The following is an 18129-nucleotide window of genomic DNA, read 5'->3' on the forward strand; positions in this document are numbered from 1 at the left end:
CTGTAACAGCATGGAGGTATAAGGGTAACTAGACTACTTGTGATTATATTGTTGAACAGTCCTGGATCCAGAAGTTAGCATTTATAAATGGCTGTATTTATAATCCTATAACTTTTACATTTTGTTTACACGATTTTAATACTACAGAACAGCAAACAAGTTACTGACTGTCAGGCACAGGCACTCGAATCAATGTGTATGATTTTTAAAAATGTATAGTGAATAAGAGTCCTCCCCAAATCATACAGATTGATTCGAGTGCCTGTGATGTCAGGTACCACATGATTATCATGGAGGCATTAGCTAAGACCGTGTTGGTATTAGTCCTGCTTGCATACGGAGGAATTCGGGACTCGATTCTGACAATTGTCCCTCCCCCTCCAAGTCAGTAATACAGACTCGTGCACCGTCATGGAAGCAGGACTATGTTGGTATAAGACAAGACTTTATACCTCCATAGTCTAGAAGCTATCTAGACTCGGTTTTCTCCAATCTCTCTGTCTCTCTATGAGTCTACTGCTAGCTTCTAGACCTACGGAGACCACATATCCATGTTGTGACCCAGCTAATTTTCCACAGAAATATAGTTGCATAGAACTCTTGTTCACATGATCTTTTTTAAATCTTTCCCAAATGTTACAGACGGGAATCATTGGCATGCACCACTTTTTAGCATGACATATATGGAGTGATATGTGCTTAGAAATGGTGTGAGTTTTGTGACTGATGTATAGTGAATATAGCTCATGAATATTAATAATCCAATGAAGCAGGAAGACATGTTAATCATCAATCACTGATGATGTCAATCTGCATATTACATATACATACATAACTTAGTTCTTACTAACTTGTCATGTCATTGACATTAAACTTGTTCATGTTACACCTTTTCAGGGTTATTTGTACATCTCAAGTGATTGTATGAAGGATGAAGCTTGAAACAAGTTTATGATCAAATTCTTGTTATGTGTCAGTACATTGAACTTTCCTTTAGCTTTTGAGTTCATAAATCACAGTGAAGTAGCTTTTAGATGATAGAAATGTGTACAACATGAACAAGGTGAAAATATATCAAAATACATCACAAATTATCAAAAGTCACATGGCAGGTGTGTGAAGTAATGGTTGTAAAGTGTCTGCCAAGTTAGTGCCAACTATTGTTGGAATTGTGCCATTTGCATTTAGTTGAGAAGGAAAGATAGATCAACTAAATACTTGTCTGAATAACTGAAAAATTCACTACTCTATAGTATAGATGTACTTTCACATTCACAAGAGTTGTACTACGTGAGTGTCTCAAAATACAACAGAGGTGCTGTAGTGATGGCGCCCTCTACATCACAAATATTACCTTACCTTTTGTCTTTACAATAGAGACGCAGTCATGCACCAAGTCAGTTAGCCTTGGCTACAAAGAGAAAACATGGAAGTGATGCCAGTGTTACATCAAAGTCTTACTGTAATGGGGCTCATAAAGAGGTAAACAGATCAACAAGGATTTCCCAAAATTCTTGATTACTAAATTATAAAATGTTTTATCATATGTATATTGTTGACAGTGAACAAAACTGTTAACATACAGTAATTATTTGCTTGCATCCACCCATTTAAAATACAAATTCTGTGTGGAAGCAATCCTGTATTTCAACTTTAGATGAATGCTAGTATTTAAGGCTAAGGATTCAATCACATGTTCTCACAATCATGTTGTCTTATCAGTGGAACCATAGTACTGTTTCTTAAGAGCTTTGTCCCTTGGTATTCTGCAGAAGTGTAAATCAGGGATGATTTTTGTATTGTTCAGACATCGAGGAAAGCAACAGTGGTATGTGATTAACAAAGTAACCTATACCATGTATACCCCCCAAGGTACACACAGACAGGAAGTAGAGCACCACCATGGCAAAGTTTGGAAAGGAATATAGATCTGCTAGACAACTGCTTTAATCTTATTCTGAGTTGGGACTTTAAGATTTACCTGTTCTTCACAAGTGCTTCATCTTTACCGTATAAGGTTACCAAAGAAATTTATTGCAAATGGATGACACATTTGGTAGAAAGCCTTCCAATTTGAAATGTTTCAGGCATGTACTATAAACAATTAATTGTTAATTAGTCCATGCTGTTTCTCTTTCAGAGTACAACAACAACAACAACAACAACAACAAAGAAAGTAAAGCGAAGTGATTCGTCAGGCAGTGATTTACTTTCTCCATACAGGAAACCCCTCTATCCAATTAGCAATGCTAACGATGATGCATCAAAGTCCTCACATGTAAGTTGAATTATAAATTAATTAGTGCTAAGTCTTCGTCTGTGTGGAATACACATTTATATATGCAATATATTCACACAGTTTGCACATAGTGATAATCTTAACATAGACCAATAGTGGCACAACACATACTCAGTCATCTATATACTTACTACTGTTAGTTATATAGCCTGCCCCAATGTTCATTTACTACCAATGCACCTTCTTAGCCAATTTGATGTGTCATTACACACAGCAATTTCTTGTATTGGATGTTCCTAGGGACTTACAAAACCCACTTTTTTGACCTGCAAGTGTAACAAAACTGTTTTGATAGACGGCACTATCTAAACTAATATAAACTAGATATATAATCTTAAATTTTGGATATGAGTACATATATTATATACCAACATTTATTAAACCTGCCAGCAAGCTTTCTCAGTTGTAAAATGCATACTTAGACTAACATTTTTATTATGAAAAGAGAGTAAAATAATTCTATGTTCTTTCATGCAGGAAGATTTGATAAGGAAGATCCTATCAAAGCCATTTAAAGTGCCTATCCCCAACTATAAAGGTATGTGAACTCAGTTGTACCTGGCATGCCTGTAAGAGATATGTCTTTCACTTGTCCATCCTGTATATGTTTGTGACGTCTTGTATCTGATACTGGAATCCTGTATATGTTTACTATAAGTCCTGTATCCTGTAACAGAATCCTGTGTATGTTTGTATATAAGTAATGTATCTTGTAACAGAATCCTGTATATGTTTGTATATAGGTCCTGTATCTGATACTGGAATCATGTATATGTTTGTTTAAACAATAATGTACGCCCTCCCAGCCCATAATGGACGAAAGCAAACTTTGAACGACATAATGGGCGAGGCGACAGCCGAGCCCATTATGGAGTGCAAAGTTTGCTTGAGTCCATTATGGACTGGGAGGGCATACATTATTGTTATTATTTTATAGTTTTGCCAATTCCAGTGAATTTGTAGACCGAGAAATACAAAACAGCGTATAATATACACAGCGCTGAACCTTGTCTGCCATGTTCGGCCGGAAGCTGAATATGACACACGTACGTACACGTACACACACATATACACTTCAATGAACTGCTGTGAACACAAATTTGTTTCATGAATGCGTTGTATTTTGAAACAGTGGAAATGACAATCATAAGTAACAACATACATTTCGAAAATACCTAGTCGTATGAAGAAACAGAACAAATAAGCCTGTATTGTTATGCTCGTTCTGGGGCCGCGATGCCCAATAACGGAGTACATTATCAGTAATAATGTACAGCGATGACGTCACAAAATTCACTGGAATTGGTAATGCTATAATATTATCAGTAATAATGTACAGCGATGACGTCACAAAATTCACTGGAATTGGTAATGCTATAATATAAATATAAATAATGTATCTTGTAACAGAATCCTGTAAATGTTTGTATACAAGTCATGTGTCTGATACTGGAATCATGTATATGTTTGTATACAAGTCCTGTATCTGATACTGGAATCATGTATATGTTTGTATATAAATAATGTATCTTGTAACAGAATCCTGTATATGTTTGTATACAAGTCCTGTGTCTGATACTGGAATCCTGTATATGTTTGTAACAGTTTGTAACAGGTCCTGTATCCTGTAACAGAATCCTGTATATGTTTGTGTGTAGGTCCTCTATCTTGACAATGTCTAATTGTTGGCATTTTAACAATTTTCAGTGAATATATTGTGGTTGTCTGATCGAAAAATTATATGTAAGTCCTGTATCTTGTAACAGAATCATGTATATGTTTGTGTATAGGTCCTGTATCTGGTAACAGAGGATTGGGAATTCGACGTCAAGGAACAAGACAGGCACTGCATGATCCTGATGAAGAAGGTGCTCTTGTTTTATTTCACCCACCAGTTTTATCTGCCCACCAACAACTCAGTATTGACAAGTAAGTGCTGGTTCTATATTGCCTACCTGTTATCTGCCCACCGACAACTCAGTAAGTACTGTTTCTGTATTGCCACCCAGTGTATCTGCCCACCAACAACTCAGAAGTAATAAACGAGTCATGATTCTATATTGCCAACGTGTCTTATCTGCTGTCATGAGCTGGGCAGTGTATTGTGATGGAATGTGTTAAATTATCAACATTATGTATGGTTCATGTAGACATGTTTCTTATGCTGAAAATACACTAACACTACACACACACACGTCTGACTACTTGTGAGATATAATGGAATAAACAGGGATATCAATACTGAAATCAGTGCAAGTAGTACATCAAAGCAATGGTGTAATAATGTCAATGATGATTACGAGTCATACTTTTAAATAACATGATATTATGTATAACCATCAGTATTGTTTATCTTGAATTCCAGAGAAAAACAGCCATTGCATGGTACGTATCAATCTCTTTATTAAGCTTTAAATGAGGTCTGTTAGTTTCATTCATTCATTCTAACCATAGAAGCCAAACAAACATTTGCCAGTACATAGAATATATAGCAATGAATTCAAATATGAAAAGAAAAAAGACGATCACCATATTTCCTAAACAGTTAGAAATTGCCAAAAATGGGTAATATCACTGAAATCTAAAATTTCATAAAATACATAACGTTCTGAAATCAATGCATACTTTTTTTTCATTATATTTACAGTTTATTTTTTCAGTCTGTTTATTAACCCGTACTAATAGACTTAGATTTATAAAAAAATTAATATCTTCTGTTTTGTGTTATTTTGGGGTCTATAGCAATACAATTTGTGTTATCTTGAACATTGTTGTAATTTAAAATTTATGTTGGTTGGTTTTGAGTTTGAAAGTGTTTTTTTTAAAACAGATTTCCAATCACCACAAAAAAATATTGATGTAACTGCACATAACATCTGAAATATAGTGAATGGCATCATTCAGAATGCTTGACTAAGATTGTAAGCATTCATATATGATTCTTACCCAATATTTTCTCCTTCATCCAGTTGTTGTTGATCCGATATTGTCTAAAGTTCTCCGTCCACATCAGAGAGAGGTATGTGCATGCTGAAGTTGTCGAAATACAGTGTTCCAACTTGTTTCAGAATTTTGTTTTGTGTTTGTTTACATACTTTGTACAGAATAAACACTCTCTGCCATACCAACAAACCAGAGTGCATTTATGAAAATGTTATTACACATACTTACCACTAATTCTTGAAATATTGAAAATTTAACAAAAGCTCATGGTTTTTTTTTACGAGAATTAAGAAATATTAGTTGATATATTGTTCATATATTGTAGAGGTGATTGTAAAATGGTTATGGATTTACTGACTATTGCTGTTGGTGTTAAGTTTGTATGTACATATGTATATAGACTGGACTGACCATGGTTGTTAGTACAATTCATACTATGATAGGGTGTTAAGTTTGTATATAGACTAGACTGACCATGGTTGTTGGTACACTTGATAGGGTGTTAAGTTTGTATGTACATATATGTATATAGACTAGACAGACCATGGTTGTTATCGGTAGTACAATTCATACTATGATAGGGTGTTAAGTTTGTATATAGACTAGACTGACCATGGTTGTTGGCGTGTGTATGTATGTATGTATGTATATATGTATGTATGTATGTATGTATGTATGTATGTATGTATGTATGTATGTATGTATGTATGTAGACTAGACTGACCATGGTTGTTGGTTCACTTCATAGGGTGTTAAGTTTCTGTGGGACTGTGTCACTGGTAGGAAGATAGAAGATAGTTATGGCTGTATTATGGCTGATGAAATGGTATGTACAAAGAAATGGCCTTAGTTTTACTTCTTTTTGTTCACAAATATATCACAAGGCAGCTTCAAACAATTTTTAATGGATGGAAAAGTTGCATTTCTTTTTGAAAATAGTGACATATGTTTTCTGACATATACCTATCAATCATATCGTATCATCCAAATCCAAAACATAAATAAATATCCATCAGAGAAGGCCAAATCTAAATTGTGATGCCAACATCGAAACCCCAGCTGTACCACTCTAGCTCATTTCACACATCTCTTCCAAGGACACGTGAGAAAAGACCATTGTAGTACACCCCTGACAGAGCTGACGAGATGTCAGTGAAAAATTTTTTTGACTGTGTTAGTAGACATTTTGATTTGAGACATTCAAAACATGTTTGTCTATATGCCAGTGTTGTCATTCTTGTCAATTTCTATCTGTATATAGGGTTTAGGCAAGACTTTACAGTGTATTACATTGATGTGGACTTTACTACGCCAGAGTCCTGAAGGTATGTGTCAATGTCAATTGTATTATTGTAGTAATGAGTTGCTATGGTGACATGTTGCTATGGTAATACGTATTAGCGTGATAGAATTGTAGCTTTATTTACAGTTAATTGAAAGATTCATCAAGCTTGTATCTTTGTACACTGAAAAGACGTAAGTTTTAATTGTGTAGTGTTCAAGTACAAAGTTCATTAATTGGAGACAGGCATAGATCCTACATGAAGGATATGGTGTATGATTATGGTGAGGTAAAATACAAGTTACTTGTTGTATTTTCTTCATTCAGTAGACACAACACAGGTTGTTGGAAATTGACATAAAGTATAATGTACATTTGGTTGCTATAGAAACCATTGATTTCATATACACTGTTTCGTTGTCATGGTAATTCTGATTTACTCTTCAGATGTAAATGTACATTTCTAATCATAGTGTTGTATAATATTGATTTGTAGGTAAACCAGAAATAGACAAATCTATAGTAGTGGCCCCCTCCAGTCTAGTAAAGGTGAGTATGTGGCTGGAGACTCAGAAATAGACAAGGCTATAGTAGTGGCCCCCTCCAGTCTAGTTAATGTGAGTATGTGGCTGGAGACTCAGAAATAGACAAGGCTATAGTAGTGGCCCCCCTCCAGTCTAGTAAAGGTGAGTCTGTGGCTGGAGACTCAGAAATAGACAAAGCTATAGAAATGGCGCCCTCCAGTCAGTACCGGGTATATGGCTGGAGAGATATATTCAGCTGAATTGTATGAATTACAGAATTTTTTGTAACCACTTACTCTATATTTACTTTACAATTCATTTACATGAATTTCTTATATTGTAAGACCGATACTAATTGGCTAACACATGCATATATATGAGATTAGATGTGAATTCCCATGATATTGTGTCAGATGTAGGAACAATGTACTAACTCACAGAACAGAAAAGATCAAACAACAATAAAAGTAGGAATCAGTGGTAAATAAAGAAATTGTGCCAAGTTCTTTACATCAGATTTTAATCAGATTGAGTAAAGGAGGCCAAACACAACATTTGTCACAAGTGAATCACTTCAATAACGATGTGATTTTGTTAATGTTAGGAGTTTGACAATAGAATAGAGATTACACAGCTAATAGTAAACACACTGCAATATTTATTTTGTCTAACTCCTCTACTCTCAGAACTGGTACAATGAAGTCAATAAATGGTTAGGAGCTAGAATTACTCCACTTGCCATTGACTCGGGATCAAAGAGTGACATTGACAGAAACCTGGGTAAGTTCAGACTATACCGGTATATTGATGGTGTAAATTGAGTGATCTGATTGGTCTTGAGATGAAACTAACTGGCCTAAAATAATGATATATGAACAGTTGGCATACATCCAAGTTGTGATGTTTATATATACTACTTGGAGTTCACTTTGTTGTCAACTCCAGATGTTGTAGTCTGCAGTGATAGTGAACTCTGCGAATTGTCAGATGAAGATTTTCTCGCTATCACTCCAGCATATTTTCCGTTCACTGGTCAAAACCTCTTGGTATACCAACCCCAGGGGGTGGTTTATTGCTTGAATAAATTACTCTTACTAATTCAAAGATCATTTGCTAAACATTTTGAATTGTTATGGGCATAATATCTAGTAGGTTATATTATTGGCAATGAAGGTGTGTCTGCCAATCCACAGGTACTAAGTTATGGGTGTAATATCTAGTAGGTTATATTATTGGCAATAAAGGTGTGTCTGCCAATCCACAGGTACTAAGTTATGTCATCATTCCAAACTTGACAATGTTATGGAGTTAGGAGTAGTACATTTGGTTTGTTGTTATCAGGAATCCATCCAGACATAAACTTATAACTTTAGTACATGTATTCCATGGTGTATGATACTTGGTTGTGTTTATGGTATTCTCTTCTATTCTTAATACAGTTATGTTTATGAATCAGCGTGGAAGTCGCATCCCACATCCTATATTGATTATTTCATACGAAACATTTCGACTACATTCTGCAGTCTTACACAGAGGTAGTGTAGGGTTGGTTATTTGTGATGAGGTAAGTGCCATCCCACATTTCAATAAACAAGTTCTTTTGACATTACTAAAGGTGCCTTGCACCAGTTTATCCATACCATTCACTGACTGCCATATTTGAATTATTTTGTATTTTTGCATTTACACCTTATTTTCTATTTCTATATTCCTCTGTGTCGTATATTGTAGTTTTTGTTATTATTTTTCCATTTCTGTGTTCTCGTTAGTTGTATATTGTAGTATTTATTATTATTTTTCTATTGTTCATGCTATTTTATGTGTAGTCCGGGATTAAGCATAATTAATTTGACCTATTTTTTATTGACTATTAGACTATCTTCATATTCAGGTTCATTTTATTCTTATATTTGAGAATGTTCCAGGAATTATTCTGAATCTCATACTACCATGAAAACAAATAGTTTTTAGTTGCATTTTGTGAAGAAAAAAAGGAATTACAAAACAAGAACATGTATTTTCCAACAAGTATTTTTCTCCAAAGTACCCTCTTTGATGTTGATTTCTTTTCCCAGGGTCATAGGTTAAAGAATTCTGAGAATCAGACCTATCAAGCTCTTAGTGGTTTGAATTCCAAGAGACGAGTTCTACTATCAGGAACACCCATACAGAATGATTTATTGGAATATTTCAGTTTAGTTCACTTTGTCAACACAGGAATACTTGGTAAGTCAAAGTCAAGAATCACTGTAGTGGTGGTATATTGATCTTATGTTACACAGATATTTATTGAGATATTTTAGAAATACTCACGTTTTTGGACTAACTTTTGGATATGTTCACGGTTCACCAGGTACAGCTCAGGAATTCAAACGTAAATTTGAAAACCCAATATTGAGAGGAAGGGATGCAGATGCCACTGATAGGGACAAAGAAAAAGGGCAAGAAAAATTACAAGAGGTATGTGTGTGTGTGTGTGTGTGTGTGTGTGTGTGTGTGTGTGTGTGTGTGTGTGTGTGTGTGTGTGTGTGTGCATGTGCGTGCATGTGTGTATATGTATGTATGTATGTGTATGTGTGCATGTCTGTCTGTGTGTCTATGTGTGTTTGTCTGTCTGTCTGTGTGTATGTCTGTGTGCATGTATGTTGTGTGTGTATGTGTATTGTGCATGCATGCATGTGTGTGTAAGTGTTCATGCATCTGTCTCTGTCTCTGTCTCTATGTCTGTCTCTGTCTGTATGTGTGTCTGTCTGTCTGTCTGTCTGTCAGTCAGTGTGTCTGTGTATGTGTGCATGTGTGTGTACATATATGTATTTATGTATATACATGTATGCAAAGTAGGTCTAGCTATATTATTTCTCATTACTGACACTCATGTTACACCAACAAACAAACTCATCACAACATTTATTTCATCAAAACTTTAATGAATATAAAACCATTGAGTGAAATGCATATTTTGATCATTTGATCACTCAAAATGTACATGGATTATAGTTCATCACTTGAAACCATGCTTGATCTGAAAACTCTTCTCACAAGTTGAGGGCAGTAACACTATGTCTTGTTACTTTCCAGCTGGCTGCAGTAGTCAATAAATGCATCATAAGGCGAACAGGTTAGTCTGCACATTTGATCTTTATTGTGCTTTGTTAGTCGTTAAGCATCCTATCAATATTATCAGTACTAATCAGTATATTATAAGAAAGAATTGAAAATCACTCATTTGGACCAAGAATATCCATTAATCAGATTTATTCTACAAATTCTGGTCCTGGTTATCTACTTTTTTCCCCTTTTTGTGGGATCAACTTTATGGCCATAACTTCCATTCATATGAAAAGTGCACACACCTTGATATTTTACTCAATTCTGATATTTTTGTTTTACAGCATCAATTCTATCCAAGTACCTACCAGTCAAAAGTAAGTACGATTTGAAATTCATCAGTTGTACTACAGTGCCATTGGCACAATTTGTATCATTGCTAATATAGCATAAATTCTATCCAGGTACCTTCCAGTCAAAAGTAAGTATGATTTGAGATTCATCAGTTGTACTACAGTGACATTGGCACAATTAGTATCATTGCTAATATAGCATAAATTCTATCCAGGTACCTTCCAGTCAAAAGTAAGTATGATTTGGGATTCATCAGTTGTACTACAGTGCCATTGGCACAATTTGTATCATTGCTGATATTGCATCAATTCTATCCAAGTACCTACCAGTCAAAGGTAAATAAAGAAAAGCAAAGAGTGAACACTTCTAGCATTTAATCAAGATACTGTAAGTAATTTGTTTACTTTATGTGATGAGTGTTATATCTAATGTCAAAGACATTTCATGGAATATACTTAGAATGGAATAAGTCACATTTTGATGGTACTGTGCTACACCCCATTGTATTACTACTTATAATTTGTCATCTGTGACTCTGTCTCATTGTCTAACCAATCTTTTCATCTGTACAGTTGAACAGGTTGTATGCTGTAAACTGACAACACTTCAAAGTGAACTTTACAAGAAGTTTGTCTCTTCCAAAGCAGCTGACTGTCAGATGACAAAAAGAGGTGAAGTCAGTATGTCATCACTGTCATCTATCACCCAACTCAAGAAACTGTGCAATCGTAAGTACCTATTGCTAGTACAATGTACTCAACTGTACAATTGTAAGTGGTTACAGTATTGCTTTTTAAGTTTTACCCAACTAAAGACTCTGTGACAACTGTTTCTACTCTTTGATAAATGTTGTTACTTTGTCTTCAGATCCATCTTTACTTTATGATAAATGTCTACAAGGAGAGGAAGGTTTTGAAGGAGCATTGGACTTGTTTCCTGAAAACTTTGACATGAAACGTGTCCAGCCGGAACTGTCAGGTAAAAATAAGATTTATTTTCACTACATGTGTAGATGCATATCTGTCTGTCTGTCTGTCTGTCTGTCTGTCTGTCTGTCTGTCTGTCTGTGACTCTGTCTGTCTGTCTGTGACTCTGTCTGTCTGTCTGTCTGTCTGTCTGTCTCTGTGTGTGTGTGTGTGTGTGTGTGTGTGTGTGTGTGTGTGTGTGTGTGTGTGTGTGTGTGTGTGTGTCTGCCTGCCTCTCTGGCTGTCTCTGTCTGTCTGGCTGTCTGCCTGCTTATGTGTCTGTCTGCTTGTCTGTATGTCTGCCTGCCTGCATGTATATATGTATGTCTTAAGAATTAATAAACCAAGCTTCCACCAGAAAATAAGAAATTGATAATGATGAAGTAAGTAATGAGATATTAATCTTTGGAAGATCATAGAAATAGTTCACTGGGAACCACTCTTGTCTCTTACATCTTTGTTTGCTTGTTCACATGTCTATGATATTGAACATCTGAAGAGCTAAACGCAGACTGTTGTCCAATATTCTACACAGACACATTGGATGTAATATGATGATTATATTTCAGGTAAAATGCAGGTATTAGACTACATATTGGCTGTGACAAGAACCAGTACTAGTGATAAAGTGGTGTTGGTGTCCAACTATACGCAGACATTAGATATCTTTGAGAGGCTTTGTAGAAACAGAGGATATCTATTTGTCAGATTAGATGGCACGATGTCCATCAAGAAGAGAGCTAAGATTGTTGATAAATTTAACAACCCGTCGGTAAGTCTAAACCAATCTACGTAGTCTAGCTTCTAGACCCTTAGGTCAAAGGTCAACATGGCACTCCTTGGGCATCATGGACAGTGTCCAGAACATACTGTTGTCTGGCAGCTTTGTCATAGACCTTCAGAAGTGCAATCCAAGATCTTCCACAAGACTACAATCTATATGATTTTTTGTTTTGTTTTATTACAGTCACAGTCATGAAGTCATATTTACATGTAAAATCACAATATTTGTAAACCCAGGTTATCACATTAGTGGAACCATAAAGGATTACATAGTGATATATAATCATTTTTTCCTGTGGATCATCTTTATGTTCAGAATTAACTGTTTTTCTTCCTCTGAATTCTGATCCTAATTGGACATTGCCTTTCCAGTAGCCTGTTTTGTCCAGTGGGTTTAGGGAACCTTGGGCTGACTTAATCTGTAAATGTGAACATACCTGTATATTTGTTTGTCTTTGTATGCTTTACATACAGAGTCCTGAATTCATATTTATGTTAAGTAGCAAGGCTGGTGGGTGTGGCTTGAATCTGATTGGTGCTAACAGACTGGTTATGTTTGATCCTGACTGGAATCCAGCCAATGATGACCAAGCTATGGCCAGGGTTTGGAGAGATGGACAGAAGAAGCAATGTTACATTTACAGATTACTTTCAGTGAGTATATTATTATAATGCATAGTTTTTGTATAGTATATTATCAGCTGTTGTAAAACCAAGTCACTGAATTTAGTTAGTAGTATTTCATGACCATTTCCACAGTAGCAGTTGCAAATAATATACATTTATATTTGTCATTATTTTATACTCCATATAAATTTCAGATTCTCGCACCATGAACTGCAGTAAGCTTAAACAATGTGATCCTCATATTTCAGGGCTACTCTTTATTTCCCACAAAAAATACATCCAAATCTTTTCCTTGAAGGAAGAATATAATGGAGTAAAATGACGTGTAGTAAAAATATGTTATAGTAACAGAGTAGATATTGTGAGAAACAACACATTTAGTGGGAAATTTGACTTGGATCTGCATCTGTGTTAGAGTAGGAAAGACTTAGTATCTGTGGATCTGGTAGCCATAACATCCAGTTGAGGCACTGACAAGTAACACAGATGAGGAAAATTTGAGAATGTATAAAACATGGAATGAACACCTATGTTTTGACATTCTGAGAAGTCCGGAACCCCTAGGGTATTTCTTATGATATGATAGTGGTGACTGGTCGACATTGTGTCACATTCCTGGATCTCACTGGTTCTCATGCCTTGGAGATCACAGTGCTGGAACCCATAGCAATTCTACAGAATTCATTGTTACTATGGAGATACAACTTCACTGAAATTCTTTGAATGGTTAATGACCATACATCAGAGGCCAACCAACTCAAAGATATTTCAAGATATGTTTTGTCAGGTTACACTATTTTGCAATGTAATAGACATAGATTTGAAACTCAGCGTTTTTTGCTGATTTGAAAATTTCATCTGACAAGAAATGCACTGCGATTATTGTGTTATTTATTTGTTTTATCAGACAGGAACAATTGAAGAGAAGATATTTCAGAGACAGGCTCACAAGAAAGCTTTGAGTAGTTGTGTAGTGGACAACGAAGAAAATGTAGAGAGACACTTCTCACTTGGAGAGCTGAGGGAATTATTTACATTAAATGAAACAACATTGAGTGACACCCATGATAAGTAAGTATAGTACTATAGTATATGTAAATTTATCATTTTAACTAGAGAGTCTGATAATGTTTAATGACGTCTATGTGTACACTCTAGTCTTATTTGTTGTACACAGTTAATACCGTTTACAGATTGATTACGTTTAGGGATACCACATACATGTACACAGCTAATACCGTTTACAGATAGATTATGTTCAGAGACACCACATATGTGTACACAGCTAACACCGTTTACAGATAGATTACGTTTAGGGACACCACATACATGTACACAACTAACACCATTTACAGATTGATTATGTTCAGAGACATGCACACCATGTACACAGCTAAACACTTTACAGATTGATTACGTTCAGAGACACCACATACATGTACACAGCTAAATACTGTTTACAGATTGATTACGTTCAGAGACACCACATACATGTACACAGCTAACACCATTTACAGATTGATTACGTTCAGAGACACCACATACATGTACACAGCTAACATTGTTTACAGATTGATTTAGGGAATATTAGTGACATAAAACCCGTATATTGAAGATTGCACGTCAAGGAGATGCCAGCTTAAAAAATGTGATGTACATGATGGCAGAAATAACAGGACCTCAGAATTATTTAACTCTATAGAATGGTGTCCATAAATCTGAACTTAGCATAATATTCAAATGTTACCATGCTTAGTAAAAAGTCAATCTGATTAAAATCTGATGTTAGATAGGCTGGTTTTCCTGTATTTACCTTTATTCCATTGTTATTGCGTCTTTTACGTGAGTTTTTTTTTCCCTGGGCAAACGCCTTTCTATTAATCCAAATATACTGTGTCAGATGTTAGAAAGGCGTTCGCCCAGGAAAAAAAAAACTCACGTAAAAGATGCAATAACGATGGAATAAAGGTAAATACAGGAAAACCAGCCTATCTAACATCAGATTTTAATCAGATTGAGTAAAAAGTAAGCAGTGGATATGTCTGTTTAATTCTTCAGGTACATATATCAACATTTCTCTGCTAATTAGTCAGACTACTGTTTTGTGTTATTTAGGTAATTTACTTGTATGTGAAAATGTGTCACATGTTAATAATCTGGTTGAGTTTGTTTTTATCTACATGAGGATGACAACAATTCTATATTGATTATACATATATATTAGTACTGTCAGTTGCCACACAGCATCCAACCCAGAAGAACTTCAACTTTTCTGTTGATATTTATTGACAGCTTGTAGGGAATAGAAACTGAACAGAATGACATTGTATAATAATTTTTTTGTTTCTTACATTCGAGGCCTGAAAATGCTAGTTGAGGAAATGATAATAGTGATAGTATTCAGATACAATGTGCACATGTCACCTCTAGAGGGCGCCCTGTCATGTCAAGGGTGTGTGGCACATATATTAATATTTCAAGGTTTCTAGGTCATGTGGAAAACAGATAGCCTGGCACAACGTGACTGAACTGCCTACCTAGCCTTGGCCTGAAATGAACTGTATTTACTTTAATAGTACATATGTGTTTGCTTACAATAGACAGCTTCGCGGTGTATTATCATCATCATTAATTAAAGTCAATTTCTTGAATGAAATCACTTTTAGCAACGTAGGATTTTTTTGTGTTACATGTAGGTGGTGAATGAGAAAGACACTTTTAGCCTTTCTGTTCACAAGACATTATGGGTTGTGATTTCATTATGCAATTTCTCATAATGATTGATTAAAAAGTGATTTGGGTATTATCTATTGCAAAACACAATGAAGCAAGTCTAATGTATGTACATGTACATTTCTATTTATGCATAGTTACACCATGACTTTGTCAGAACTAACCAGTAATTCCAGTTTGCATTTTGCAGTTACAAATACCATTGGCTACTTTACCTATTATCACATGTGGTATTGTTATGGTGGTATTTTGCCATCACCAATACCATTGGCTACTTTACCTATTATCACATGTGGTATTGTTATGGTGGTATTTTGCCATCACCAATACCATTGGCTCCTTTACCTATTATCACATGTGGTATTGTTATGGTGGTATTTTGCCATCACCAATACCATTGGCTACTTTACCTATTATCACATGTGGTATTGTTATGGTGGTATTTTGCCATCACCAATACCATTGGCTACTTTACCTATTATCACATATGGTATTGTTATGGTGGTATTTTGCCATCACCAATACCATTGGCTACTTTACCTATTATCACAGATGGTATTGTTATGGTGGTATTTTGCCATCACCAATACCATTGGCTACTTTACCTATTATCACATATGGTATTGTTATGGTGGTATTTTGCCATCACCAATACCATTGGCTACTTTACCTATTATCACATGTGGTATTGTTATGGTGGTATTTTATGACAACATGGCACTCAGACCATGCTGTACTCTTATCTGTCTCTTGTTGTATACGGAATATACATGTTATGTCAACATGGCAGTCAGAGGTCCGTTGATTTTGTACATACATAAGTTGAAAGGCCAGAGTTTCAATCCATGGTTCTCTTGCATTAGTGCTATGTTATCAGTGACAATAGAGCCATGAACGTTTATACATAGAGGTGTTCTTTTGTTCAGGATAAACTGTTTCTTTAAGTCTACCAGACAACTATTTTAACCCTAATCTGACCTGGGCCTTTGAATGTAGATGCTGTGTTAACATTGCAATCAGAGTTCATTTGATTTATTTCCTTATTTGTTTCATACATAGGTTTAAATGTAGACGCTGCGTCAACAACATCGAAGTAAGAGCTCCACCCGAAGACAGTGACTGTAACAGTAATCTGTCCATGTGGCGTCACTCTGCTGACAAGAAAGGAATTGTAGACCCAGTCTTAAAGACGTGCTGCAATAATAATGTGTCATTTGTCTTCCACCATCACTCTCACCAACAGATTAAAACGGTCTAAACTCATCAACAAACGTGAACTTTGAATAGGGACCTTCCAAGCCTGCCACCTTGAATATTCCGAATGTTGCATCATGGGAAATATGATGATAAATATGAATCCATAAGTATTGTAAACAATTGTGTTACACTGTTTGTAACCACAAATAATCTAGTCATTGGAGCCTGATGTTTATTCTATCAATAGCTCCAGATTAGATTTTGCGATAACTACAGATAGTCCCATAGTCCTTTGCATTTGAGCATGCTCAGTCTGGATTGCAAGGTCCCTATTGTCCAAAATATCAAAACAGTGTGGACCAGAACGTACCAATGTACATAAATTCTTTGTACTGGCCAACTCGTCAGAACAGTGTGTCAACTTGTCAAAAGTGTGGATCAAAACTTGCCAACAACCAACAAACATGAACTCTTTGAAATCTGGAAAGTATAAACCCTACATGTATCCAAGCATGTATTTGTGTTTGATTTTAACACATAGTAAATATTGTGGACTTTGACGGAGTCCAGAAGTACAAACCATCAATATTATCTTTTGCATCTTTGATCTTTGAGATGGAAAATCTCAGAACAATGCTGTTATATTCATTCATACAAACTGTTCATATCAGCTTCCCAGAAGAAACAAACCCAAATAATACTTCTAAAATTAATGGAAATTTATCACCGATATTCAGGGCAGGGCTAGACTCACATGTGCCTTTGGAATTTTTTTTTTTTTAAGTCTAACATTCTTCGAAAGTTTTGAGTTGTTATTCATTTTCAGTTTCGTAAAAGAAAATATCAACCTTTTTTTCTCTCCAGTTACTAGTAGTCTCCCAAGGCATTCACCCAACTGTTCACAATCTCTCACTCAGGCCACTGTTTCACAGAAAAGAACACACTTGTATTTAATTTTTTTTATTCAAATAAAGAATGAAAAAAGCCTGGAGACTTGAGCAAGTCTATTAAGGCACATAGACCATAGACAGTGGAGAAAAATATTGGAGTACTAAATTTTGTATTTAGACCACAATATTTCTAAAGTGGTAGTCTGTTAGACCACTGGATATCAGTAGAAAATTGAAGCTGAAACAGTTTACTTGGTGGAATCTGACTACTAAATGTACCCTGCAGGACATGTTGGGCACTCCTTTGTACATGTACGACTAAAAATTATACCATAAGATTTCTCTGAGAACTAAATGATATTCTATGACTATAACAAATTAGAATACGGACAGTAGAGGCCAGGTGTTGTTTTAATAACCAATCAGGAAGAACTTTGCTATGTGAACCTTGTAAACCTATCACAAATTTTACAAAAATATCCTG

General features: G+C 35.3%; 1 protein-coding gene across 1 annotated transcript; it reads left to right on the top strand.

The window, feature by feature from the left end:
* Window positions 1-290: 290 nt before the first annotated feature.
* LOC144436878 (DNA repair and recombination protein RAD54-like) lies at window positions 291-16816 on the top strand. The gene is made up of 22 exons (XM_078125739.1): window positions 291-317; window positions 1378-1443; window positions 2141-2278; window positions 2777-2837; window positions 4090-4228; window positions 4665-4684; window positions 5269-5318; window positions 5991-6068; window positions 6504-6567; window positions 7021-7073; window positions 7735-7828; window positions 8488-8612; window positions 9124-9274; window positions 9402-9508; window positions 10127-10166; window positions 10441-10473; window positions 11023-11178; window positions 11318-11428; window positions 11985-12187; window positions 12673-12852; window positions 13733-13896; window positions 16618-16816. The coding sequence occupies exons 1-22, from the start codon at window positions 291-293 to the stop codon at window positions 16814-16816; spliced, it is 2259 nt and encodes a 752-aa protein (XP_077981865.1).
* The last annotated feature ends 1313 nt before the right edge of the window (window positions 16817-18129 follow it).

Source organism: Glandiceps talaboti, chromosome 6 (assembly GCF_964340395.1).
Source record: "Glandiceps talaboti chromosome 6, keGlaTala1.1, whole genome shotgun sequence".
Classification (NCBI taxonomy): domain Eukaryota; kingdom Metazoa; phylum Hemichordata; class Enteropneusta; family Spengelidae; genus Glandiceps; species Glandiceps talaboti.

What these genes read in the sequence shown, in the direction of transcription:
- LOC144436878 (XM_078125739.1), top strand. Translation starts at nt 291, where the DNA reads ATGGAGGCATTAGCTAAGACCGTGTTG. An exon ending in ATGCATCAAAGTCCTCACAT is followed by an intron (nt 2,279 to 2,776) that starts GTAAGTTGAATT and finishes TCTTTCATGCAG; the next exon opens with GAAGATTTGATAAGGAAGAT. An exon ending in TTGAGTGACACCCATGATAA is followed by an intron (nt 13,897 to 16,617) that starts GTAAGTATAGTA and finishes TTTCATACATAG; the next exon opens with GTTTAAATGTAGACGCTGCG.